The following is a 12,406-nucleotide window of genomic DNA, read 5'->3' on the forward strand; positions in this document are numbered from 1 at the left end:
TGTTTATTAAAACATATAATTACATTTATTATAAAAACGACAGATTTTTCAGTGACCTGTTATTAATATCCCTTAGCATTATATGTGTAACCATATCAATATATTGATTATATTGCCATAACCCCTTGTTAGTCACAGTCAGAAAATTATGCATTGGTTTACTTAAACAAAAATTTACCAGATTTTAAATTTTAAAAAGAAAAATGAGCAGGGGATAGTGGCACAAGCTTGTAATCCCAGTACTTGGGATGCTGAGACAGATGGATTGTAGGTTCGCGGACAGCCTCAGCTACTTAGTGAGGCCCTCCACAACTTAGTGAGATCCTGTTTCAAAATAAAGAATAAAGCCGGGCATGGTGGCGCACGCTTGTAATCCCTGCGCTTGGGAGGCGGAGACAGGAGGATCGCGCAGGTTTGAAGCCAGCCACGCTGGCTTAAGAGACCCTGTTTCCAAAAATAAAATAGGTCTGGGAGTGTAGCCCGGAGGTAGAAGGGCTTCCAGGAACCCCAGTACCACCAAAATAAAAAAAAATAAAGAAATAAAGAATAAAAAATAGTGCTGGTGGGTGTAGCTCAGAGGTAGAGCCTCCAAGTTTAATACCTAGTACCAAAAAAAAAAAAAAGAAAGTGATACAAATGTGGGTTAAATTTTTCAACAAAAATAAAACAGAATGTGTCCCATTGTGCAAAGGCTTTCTTCTTTACTGGACTTATCCCTTTCTCTTTTCTTTTTGCAACAACACTCTCTTGAGATACAGCTGCACACCACACAGTTTGCCCTCTTAAGGTGTATACATTCAGCGGCTCTCTCAGCTTTCACTACAGCCAACCGTAGGCCCTTTTCATCACCCTCGAAAGAAGCCCGGCTGCTAGCAGCCACCCCATCCCTCCCCTCCAGGCTGCGACTGCCGCAGCCCGCCTGTCTTGATGGATCTGTCCACACGCCGCTTACGTCACAGTTGCAGGACGTCTGTCTGAGCACCTGTGACTGTCATGGGCTGTTGGACAGTTGAAAGCGGGGCGGTGTGTGGGAGTTGGGAAGGACCTCGGATCCACTCTGCTGGCTCTGCACCGAGCGTCCAGGACAGAAGTGAGGGCAGCTGAGCACCGCGGCCAGGGAGCGCTTGCTTGGGCTTCCTCCTCCGTGACGGGATAGTCCTCCGTGACGGGATAGAGCGGCGGTGAAAGGTGGCCGAGCATTTTTATTCCTGTGTCTCCACATCGCAAAAACAGCCGTAAGATGTGTATTCATACAGAGCACGCAAAACGTCTCCATTTACGTTGCATCTTCACCTCCAGCGAAGCACTTCTCTGAGTAACACAGCACTGTCCTGAAACGCTCTTAAGATGCAGCCGTGTCTGGTGATGGAGAGGCTCCTTGTTGAGTGCTCCATCAGCTTCGCCATCAGGAGTGGGGTTCTCTCGCAGCCGGGCCGCAGCAGGGTTCAGAGAAGGCCGCCGGACGCTCGGGGTGGCCAAGGCTCTGGACGGGAGTGGACGGCAGGCCACCAATCACGAGGCCTCTCTGGTTTTGTCACCTGCAGTACTTGGAGGAAGAGTACCGCAAAGGAGCCCGGGAGGACGACCCCATGCCGCCCGTGCAGCCCTACCACTACGGCTCCCACTACTCCAACAGCGGCACCGTGCTGCACTTCCTGGTCAGGGTGCCGCCCTTCACCAGGATGTTCCTCGCCTACCAAGGTAGGGCGGCCCAGCCGCACAGTCCTGCTGTGACTTCCTGAGCCCATTGGAACCTCAGGAAGAAGAACTCTGTTTATTCGTTGGCCAAAATCTTTTTTTTTTTTTAATTTTATTTTATTGGTGCACTGTATTCATACATCATAGTGGGATACAAACTTTTGTAGACATACATGCACTCATCGCCCAGTCAGCCCCCACCCGATCCCCACCCCATTCTCTCCCCATCCCTCCCTCCCATGCTTGGCTTAGTGGTTGACATCTAGTATTATAGCAATTTATCCAAAATTAAAAATGATAATCTCACATAAGTTTCATTTGTCTGATACCAAGCTTTTGATGACTTAAAGATAACATTTCAATATTTCTTTTTGCTTTCTTTCTTACCAGAGAATATTTTTTTCTTTTTTTTAGGTGAAACTATCATATATTTATTTTTCAGAAAAAAATCTATCCTGATATGGAGTATGGACTCTAGATACCCAAAACAATCTCGAAGCAAAAACAAAGCTAGAAGATGTATATTTTCTGATTTCAAACCATATAAAGCTACAATAATTGAAACAGTGTAGTACTGTTCTAAAGGCAGATATATAGACCATTGGAGTTAAATACAAGCCTAGAGCTAACTTCTTCCCTATATTGTCAAGTTATTTTTGACAAGGTTTCCACGAAGATTTGGTGGTGGAAATAATAATCTTTTAACTAAATATTGTTGAAAAATAATAATTACATGGAAAAGAATAAAATTGGACCCTTACCTAATCCCACATACAAGTATTAACTCAAACTAGATAAAAGACCTAAATATAAATCTTAAGACTATAAACTTTTAGGAGAAAATCTGGGTCATAAAACCTCACAACATTGAAATTGGCAGTGATTTCTTGGGTATGATTTCAATGGCACAGGCAACAGAAGAATATACAAACTCCCTAAAAAATAAAAGAAAATATTGTATATCCAAAGACAATGTAAACAGAGTTAAAAGTTACTAATAGAATTGGATAAAATATTTCCATATGCTATATCTGAAGGTATATTAATATTCCAACTAGAAATCCTAAAAATTAACAACAATAAAGGCAAACAATACAATTTAGAGATAGGTAAAAGACTAACATAAATAATGAATCTCCACAGATAACCAATCTTAGTTGTCTGTTGGATGGAAACTCTTGTTTCTCTGGTTCTGGTGAGTGTTACCTATTTCTTCTTTGTAGTTAATCTCTTTGAGTATTTTCTCTAGCGCTGGTTTTGAAGACATAAATTCCTTCAGTTTCTGTTTGTCATGGAAGCTTCTTATTTCTCCATCTAATTTGATAGAAAGTTTTGCTGGATAGGAAATTTTTGGCTGGAAGTTGTTTTCTTTCAGAGTTTGGAATATGTTACTCCAAGCCCTTCTGGCTCTCATGACTTGGTTTGGGAAGTCTGGAGTGATTCTAATTGGTTTGCCTCTGAATGTCACTTGGCCCTTTGTTTTTGTTGCCTTTAAGATTCTCTGCTTGGCTTCCACATTGGTCATCTTGACAATTATATGGCGTGGGGATCCTCTTCTCCGATCCTGTCTAAAGGGAGTTCTATAAGTTTCCTGGATCTGTGTATCAACCTCTTGCTCTATATTTGGAAAATTTTCTGCTATTACTTCCTTGAAGAGATTGTTGATCCCTTTGGTATCACTTTCTTTTCCCTCCTCTATTCCAATTATTCTTAGGTTAGCTCTCTTAAGATGGGCCCATATTTCTTCAATGTCAGATTCCTGCTGTTGGATATCTTTTTCTAGATTAGAAACTATGCATTCATTTTTGGATTGCTCATCTTCTAAGAGCGAGATTCTGTTCTCCATGTGGTCTAATCGGTTGTTTGTGCTTTGAATTGAGGCCTTTACTTCGTTAATTGCATCCTTTATCTCTTTTTGGCTCTCTCTGAGTTCTTTTCGAAGCACCTCTATTATTTCTACAGTTATTTTCCTGATTTGATCTTCTAGAAATCTCTGATTTTCTGTTTTATCAGGTTCTGATGTTGTGGGGTTGTGGGCATTCATTGCCCCAGTGTTATTCCTCTTTCCCATGATTTCGGAGGTTTGTGCCTTCTCTGGGTTCTTCCCTTGGGTCACTATGGCTTCACTTAAGGTGCTCTGGATCTCGAGTCTGTATTATCTCAGACCCTACTACTCCTTTACTGGGTTGTATCACAGAGTCTCCGACCCAGGGAGTCGATAGAGGCTGCTTTAAACTATGGGGGGTGCCAGGTTGCACGTTCTCCTATGGTGTGATATCTCTGCCACCACCACTCCCTCACTGGGTCAAGTCCCAGGAGGCACAATGCTGGGATTTCTCCTCTGTGGCCCGCAATTTGACTCACTGTTCTTGAGTACGTAGATGTAGCTGTACTGGACTGAGTGAATTCACTGCTGCTGCCGCCGCCGGTGGCAATATGGCACCCCTGCCACGCCCTCGGCCATGAGGCTGGCGTATTTTTTCTTCTCTGGTTTTGATTTCCACTCTGAATCCCTGCAGCGTGTGCTGAGCTCAGCCACTGGGAGCTTTAAATGCTGTCTGCGCCGAAAGATCCCGCCTGGCTGTTCCGCATCGGCTCACTTCGGCTTGCTGTAGCCGTCCGCTGAGTTCGCCGCTGCCGCCGGCAGTATGGCGCTGCTGCCGCGTCCTCGGGTGCGTGTGTCTCCTCTGTGGCCCTGAGCTCTGTTCTCAGTCCGCTTTCTCTCTGGAGCCTGGTGGGTTTTTTGTTTTTCTGGTGATGGTGTTTTCTGGCTATGAAAGGCGCTCTTTTTGTGGTAATGGAGATTGGTTGTTAGCGGGACTCTTAAGCCCCGCTTTTCTCGGTCGCCATCTTCCCCGGCCAAAATCTTAAAAAAAAAAAAAACTGTAGTAAGTCATTTCATCTTGCTGTTGTCGCAGTGTTTAGCAGTAGGACTCCGTTCCTAAGAGGAGTCTACGCCGCTGCTGCTGTCAGAGACCGGCCTTCGGGAAGCAGTTCATATTCCAGGCCGGCCCGTGGCTGGGAAGGCTGATCGTTACAGGACAAAACCTAATTATGGACTAGTAATAATTTATGCCGGATTCTTGATTAGTAATAATCCATACTCATTCATCGTAGGAAATTTTACTCAGTGCTGTAGCTCAGAGTTAGAATATCTAAAAAGCGATGTCTCCCACCCCAGGAAAGAGAGAGAGAGAGAGAGAGAGAGAGAGAGAGAGAGAGAGAGAGAGAGAGAGAGAGAGAGAAATGAAGGAATAATGCTGCTTTTTGATGGGAAAGAACTATTGCCTGCTTGGATTTTAGTTTTCCTTCTTTATTATTTATCCACTTAACAAACCATCATTGTGTGTCTGCTCTGGATTGGGTGCTCCTCCCACTTTTGTAGAACTTTCTTTCTACTTGGGTAGAAGATAGTAATAAACAGGTAAATTATACAAACCCCTCTAGTTATATATATACATATATATATATATATATGTATATATATACACATTTGTAGTGAAAGCACGGCGAGAGGAAAATAATGTAATAGGGCCTCAGACTTTTTTAAAATATTTATTTTCAAGACTACAAATAGTTTATTTTAAACCTCAGACAAGCAAAATGAACATTAATGTTTCTGAAGCAGCAACACTTGTCATAGGCATCAGGCGGCATCACGCCTCTGTGTCTTAACTGTATCCTGGGCACCTCTTTGCAGATCAAAGCTTCGACATCCCAGACCGGACCTTCCACTCCACACACACGACGTGGCGCCTCTCGTCCTTTGAATCCATGACAGACGTGAAAGAGCTGATCCCGGAGTTCTTCTATCTCCCCGAGTTCCTGGTGAACCGTGAAGGTATAGCTGCAAATCGTGTCCAGTTAGGTTTCTAAAGGTTTCGGATGACGTTCAGATTTTCCCAAATTAAAATAGCTTAGTCCTAAAATTTGGGTTCCCAAATAAGATAAAATAATTTCTTTAAATGTATGATTTTATTTCTAAGTAAGCTTGAAGACTTTAAATATTTATAAGACTTAATATATTTAGTAGACTTAACTATTGTTTATTTTAATTTTATTACAGAAATTATTCTTTTCTGATCATAACAGGTATAGTCATTTTTAAATGAGTCGTGAATTTACTGAAAGTAAAGTATAAAATAACCAAAACTTCTGTGATTTTATGAGAAAGTCAGAACTAGAAATAAAGCATTCTAAGTAAAATTATCTACTAACCAGAAGAGTAAAGATGGAGCCTTCTGTGATGCCAGTGCCCAGAGGTCTTGGCCAACCTCACCTGCTCTTTGACAGAAGATCTGTGAGCCCTCTAAGGGCTACCTTGAGGTCACTCTGTAATTTCATATTTTCATGTGACCCCTAAAAATATATGAAATTTAAGAATTCTATCTTTAGGAAAGTTAGTGTTGGAAAAATTTCTTGAGGATTTTATTCTCTACCAACTGACTTCTCTGAGGTTATTTGGAGAAATATTAATAAAGCCACACTGCCAGTGATGCTGGAGGTGCCTCCTGGCGTTGCCCATCTGAAAGCAGACCCGTCAAGCATCAGCAGCTGCGTTTGGGAGCCTGCCTCTGAGTGGAGTGTGGGACTCAGGTCGACACCCGCAGGCTCCTGCTCCTGTGGCCACATAGCACATAACCCCAGCATTCTATTCTTTTAGGACAACTTTTTAAAATTAACACTTCTAAGATTTCTGGCGCTAGCAGATGAGCAAGGCAGTCAAATACCTGCTGGCTCGTTGATGTGGCAGAGGACCTGCTGTTGGACATGTTGCTGTTAGTTTGTTCAGACAGCAATGTATGGTAGAAGTTTAAATTTTTTTTGTTGTTGTTGTTCCTGGAAGCCCTTCTACCTCCGAGATACACTCCCAGACCTATTTTTTAACTTTTTTATGTGGAAACAGGGTCTCTTAAGCCAGCGAGGCTGGCTCCGAACCAGTGCGATCCTCCTGTCTCGGCCTCCCAAGCGCGGGGATTATGAGCGTGCGCCACCACGCCCGGCAGAAGTTAAATTTTAAAAACTGTACATTTATCATAAAATTAATAGACCATTCTAGAATTATATGCTTTGTGTTAGTTGGATTCTTTAAGCTATAGAATACTAACATTTACTAAATATAAACAGTTTAATAAAATATTACTACCAATAACGCAGGAGTACACATATGAAGCCTTAGTTTGATTTAGTCAGGTGTGGTTAATCAGATATTTAAGCACTTCTTGCATTTGAAGATTTGATTAGTGGGAATTTGGAAATTCATGGGCAGTGATTTTCTGCTGTGTTTAAAAGTGGTACGAGTGGCTGAGGCTGGCTTCAAACCTGCGCAGTCGTCCTGACTCAGCCCCCCAAGCGCGGGGATTACAAGCGTGCCCACCGCGCCCGGCACAGTAAAAGTGGTACGAGGATAAAGTTGAAAGGTCTCACATTTAACTGGGGCAGCAGGGTCCGCGGGCCCTGTCAGTAGGTCGGAAGCGGGCGAGTCCTCGTGGGGCCCTCCTGGCTGCTGTAGCACATCGCCTGCTTTGCAGACCTCCGCAGCCTGCTCCGTGGGCCAGAGGAAGCATGCTTTGGGGATTGCGCTCACGTTCATTTTTTTCTTAAGGGTTTGATTTTGGCGTGCGTCAGAACGGTGAGCGGGTCAATCACGTCAACCTGCCCCCGTGGGCTCGGAACGACCCTCGTCTTTTCATCCTCATCCACCGGCAGGCTCTCGAGTCCGACCACGTGTCCCAGAACATCTGTCACTGGATCGACTTGGTGTTCGGGTACAAGCAGAAGGGGAAGGCCTCCGTCCAAGCCGTCAATGTTTTCCATCCTGCCGTAAGTGGCTTAAGATAATCGGCACATAGATAAGGTAGAACTGGATTTTTTTTTGTGTGTGTGTGTGTGTGTGTGTGTGTGTGTGTGGTGTTGAGGGTAGAACTCAGGGGCTTTTCTACCTCCGGGCTATACTCCCAGACCTATTTTATACTTTATTTGGAAACAGGGTCTCACTAAATTTCTGAGAGCCTCACTCAGTAGCTGAGGCTGGCTTCGAACCTGTGCGATCCTCCTGTTTCAGCCTCCCCAGCGCGGGGATTACAAGCATGCGCCACCACGCCCAGTTAGAACTGGATTATTTTACGGTATACCTGCTAGGGTACTTTTTTACCCAGGCTATCAAAAAGAATTGGCAACTACAGTAGCCTGTCGTTTTTCTTTTACAAGTATCTCATACACTCTCTGTCTTAGGGCTTCCCTAAGAGCACCCCAGGTTGGATGATTTTCTGGATGTACTTGAGGGTCCGTGGTGCAGGTCCGGATACAGGATGCAAAGTCAGTGAAGAGAGGAGGAGCGGGCAGTAGGGAGCCAGGCAGGAGCTCGCGCCAGTCTCCTCTCGGGAAGCACCGTGGGCGCTCGTCCTCCCGCAACAGGTTATGACGACACGTGTGCGGCGCCGTCTGCCGGGGAGGCCCTGGGACTCAGCGCCCAGGTCTTGGGCTGCTCTCAGAGGCCCATCTGCTGCGCACATGCTGCATGTCTGGACCCCCAGAAGGAAAGCAGGTGCTCAGCATAAACCATGCTGTTTGTGGAGATGGGGCGCAGCATTCCACGCCCGTCTCCAAGCGAAGGTGGGGAGGCTGGGAAATGTAGGGCCCCGACCCAGCCTAGAGCCGCACACATGCAGGTCTCTCCATGCACAGCAGTCGGCCGGCCCCGTTCACTTTTCTGCATACTCTCCTACATAGATATCCTGGTTGAAAATGGCATCGTTTTTCCTCATTGCAGTAACGGTACATGTGTCCTGTTAGAAAAATGCATGAAATGCAGGCCAGCAAGAGGAAAGAATTTAAAAGTGAGCTTTGACGTCACGATCTGGAGATAAACATCAAAACCCGCCTTCCAGGTGGTTTTGTGTACATGTACACCATTCTGGTAATGAGTAATAGTGATGCTGCTTAGGAGCCTTTTCTTCCCCTGAACAGTATGGTCTTAAACATACGCAAGTCGTTAGATGCCCTTTACATGATTTGTAGCGAGTGCTCACTGTCCGCAGCACGGCTAGTTTATGGAACAGTGTTCTGTGGTTGCATATCGAGTTAGGTTTTGTTTGCTATTAAATTAATATTCCTGAGGCTATTTCCACGGAAGTTTTATCTTGACACTCGCTGAAATGTTATATCTAGCTGTGTAAGTGAAAGTGGCTGAGGCTGAGGAGCTGCCAGGAGCTGGGCCGGCTGCCGGCTGCAGAGATAGGGCCGAGGCGCGGCGAGACACCACCCTGCACAGAGCTTGGCGTTTTCACTGGCACAACTCACTTGCAGTTTTTATTACATATATGAAGTGTTCTGTAATATTCTCCGGCCTTAACTTGAGAATATGTCATGAACATACATAATTAGCACCAGTCAGACAAGACAGGCTGCCTTTGTCCTCCAGGAGCATTGATTTTGACTCTGCTCTCAGTGAGGCTGTTCCTGGTACTAACCTGACCAACCCATTTAAAATCATTTGCATTTGAAATACAGAAGAGTGAACCATTGTCTTAAGAGTAAACCAACTGCTGTTTTCCTGGGGATTACGCCAGTCATGCCGGTGCTCCAGCCTGGGTTCTTTCGTTCTTTCTCCCCGCAGACATACTTTGGAATGGATGTCGCTGCAGTTGAAGACCCAGTGCAGAGACGAGCCCTGGAAACCATGATCAAAACCTACGGGCAGACCCCTCGCCAGCTGTTTCACTCAGCGCACACCAGCAGGCCTGGCGCCAAGCTCAGCCTGGAAGGAGAGCTTCCCGCTGCTGTGGGGCTCTTGGTGCAGTTTGCTTTCAGGGAGACCCGAGAACAAGTCAAAGAAATTACATACCCGGTATGTCACTTGGGATTAAGCAAAACTTGACTGGACTCCTACCAGGGGAGCCAGACCCCCGCCCCGGCCCTGGGGACACAGAGACGAAGAGTGTGGTCCCAGCAGGTGCGGGGCAGGCTCTGTGTTTAAATGCCCTAGGGAGAGTGCAGAAGAGTCACGGCACTGGGCAGCCACCTCCCCAGGGAGCAGAGGGGAGTATGACCAGGGCAAGCCGCTGGGCCTGCCGTAGTGGGATCCTGCAAACAAGAGGAAGGGCCCTTGGGGGTGAGAGAGCAGGTGTGTCCTCATCGCTGGCCCTGTCCTCCCGGGCAGGCTGGCCAGGGCTGGGTGTGGCCTGCGGGTGCAGCTCTTGCCAGGGGCGCACAGGGCCTCCCTCCCGGCTCTCTCCCTCGGGTTCAATCCCCTGGGCCTCACGGCACCCAAGCCCTTGACGGAGGTGAGGCTGCCGTGGTTCACACCTCGGGGATCTCCACAAGTTCCTCAGCCTCCCCAGATGTCATTAGGAAAAGTATTGCCTCCAGAAGCAGGAAGCCGGCCCAGGCGGCCTCATTTCTGCCTCAAGACCTTATTCATTTGGAAAATGACATAGCAAAGTGCACCGAAAATTATTGTGGGCTTTTTGTGTGTGGAAGTTACTGAGATTTGCTTAGTACGTTGTTTTTATTACATTTATGTAGCATTTCCTCTAAAAAGTTGAAAGTAAAATAACGAGCTAAACTTATAAATGTCTAGAACAGAGCGGCATGCTAAGCACGGGGAAGTCCAAGTGTGCACAGCAAGCCTCGCCCTCCAGGGCTTGATTTGATAATCAGGTTGCTTTTGCTTAGAATTTAGATTAGAAATAATTCTACATCTTGTGAAAAGCCAGACTCCCCCCTTGGTTTCAGAGCCCTTTGTCGTGGATCAAAGGCCTGAAGTGGGGCGAGTACGTGGGCTCCCCGAGTGCCCCGGTGCCTGTGGTCTGCTTCAGCCAGCCCTACGGGGAGAGGTTCGGGTCTCTCCAGGCCCTGCCCACCAGAGCCATCTGTGGTCTGTCCCGGAACTTCTGCCTCCTGATGACCTACAGCAAGGAGCAAGGTGAGGTGATGCTGGGCCCTTCCTGGGGACACTTGCCGAGCGCCGCCGGCCTCGAGCGCATCCGTGCTGCTCTTTGCGTGACCGCTAAGCTCTCTCAGTCCTTTGTGGAAAACTCAGCTCAAATTTGTGGTGACTTGATGCAAAGTAGGAATTCAAACATAGACATAGCTGGGCACAATGGCACCGCCTGTAATTCCAGTACTTGGGAGGTAAAGGCAGGAGGAACATAGGTTTGAGGCCAGCCTCGGCAATGTAGGGAGACTCTCAACAAATTAGCAAGACCTTGTTTCAAAATTTCAAAAAAATTAAAGGCCTAGGGTGTAGCTCAGGGGTAGAATGCCCCTGGATTCCACCCTAGTACTAAAAAAAAGCATTACATGAAAAAAATAAGAATTAAGTATAATTCCTTTTAAAATGAAAGGAGGGGTGTGCTACCTCCGAGATATACCCCCAGCCCTAATATATTTTTTAGTTTGAAACAGAGCTTAACTTAGTAAAACAGAGCTTTACTAAGTTGCTGAGGGCTCACTAAGTTGCTGAGGCTGTCCTTGAACCTGTGAGCCTCCTACTTCAGCCTCCCAAGTTCTGAGATTACAGGTGTGAACCACCATGCCTGGCTAGGACAATACCTTGGAAGTGCCTGGGCTGCAGAAGTGCCCTTTTCCACAGAGCCCGCTGGGGTCCCACGGAAGCCCTGCCTCCCTCCACACCTCACACTGGGAGGTTCGAGGCCCAGCGTTCTGTTGGCTTAAGTTTCTTTTTCTGAAAGGAGGCAGAAGGAGGATGAGGAGCTTGGTTCCCTGCGCAGTCTCAGCTGGGGTCCGAGTAGATCTGAGGGTCTGCAGAGGCAGCCGGCAGCTCCTTCCTCCAGCAGGTCATGTGGGGAGCACGGCCCGCTTCCTCATGAAGCCGCGGCCTGCGCTTAGCTCTTATCCTCACGACAGTGCCTGTGAGCTACGTCTCGGCGCTGTTGATTCGCTCAGGGAATGCCTGCCTGACCCATTTGTCTGCGTGGGAGGGGTCTCGCTGGGTACCAGGAGGAGCACAGTTCATTCTCCTCCTGCAGACTCCTTCAGCCGGTTCCCAGGCTTCTCGGGTGGGGATCACATTTTCAGCACTTAGGCCCTTGGCACAGCAAGGCCTGGAGTGTGGGCGCACTGAGAGAGGAGTCAGGGGCCGCGTGCCATTAAAATGGAGCAGAAGAGAGCCCCTAGAACGCTGGCCTCCCAGCAAGGCCAGAGCCCCACACCCACACCCGCAGGGGGGCGCTTCTTCTCCACACGGGCCTTCCAGTGTGGAAAGTTGTCCACAGTGACCGCCCAGACTAAGCAGCCAGAGAGTGACTTACACAGCGTTTAGTTCCTATGATTTCTACAGGAATGTGTCTCAGAAGGCCAATTAAGTACACACAACCGACTATCATCGTCTTTCCTAAAAAATTTTTTACTGAAATTTTAATTCTGAGTCAGTAAATCTTACAGCAAAACACACAGGTGAAAAGAGTTATAATTCCACCAGTAGAATCCTAATGGTGGACAGAAACTCGCTCAGAGTGTTCCATCACGGGACATGATGCTCAGCGCTGGCGCTGTGAGCAGTGGTGGGTAGATGCTCTCCTCCTCCTCCCCCAGGCGTGAGAAGCATGACCAGCACTGACATCCAGTGGTCGGCCATCCTGAGCTGGGGCTACGCCGACAACATCCTGCGGCTGAAGAGCCAGCAGAACGAGCCGCCGGTGAACTTCATACAGGGTTCGCAGCAGCACCAGGTACGCCGCTCTGT

General features: G+C 47.1%; 1 protein-coding gene across 1 annotated transcript in view; it reads left to right on the forward strand.

The window, feature by feature from the left end:
- Positions 1–12,406, forward strand: part of LYST (lysosomal trafficking regulator) — a gene marked incomplete at both ends in the record, with an annotated part of 99,554 nt that overhangs the window by 78,187 nt on the left and 8,961 nt on the right. The window contains 6 exons of the mRNA XM_080717262.1: positions 1,545–1,701; positions 5,399–5,539; positions 7,304–7,521; positions 9,317–9,547; positions 10,435–10,624; positions 12,256–12,392. Coding sequence (XP_080573388.1) covers positions 1,545–1,701; positions 5,399–5,539; positions 7,304–7,521; positions 9,317–9,547; positions 10,435–10,624; positions 12,256–12,392 — 1,074 coding nt within the window. The remainder of the gene's footprint in view (positions 1–1,544; positions 1,702–5,398; positions 5,540–7,303; positions 7,522–9,316; positions 9,548–10,434; positions 10,625–12,255; positions 12,393–12,406) is intronic.

This window comes from Muscardinus avellanarius, assembly GCF_963383645.1.
Source record: "Muscardinus avellanarius genome assembly, chromosome: 20".
Lineage (NCBI taxonomy): Eukaryota > Metazoa > Chordata > Mammalia > Rodentia > Gliridae > Muscardinus > Muscardinus avellanarius.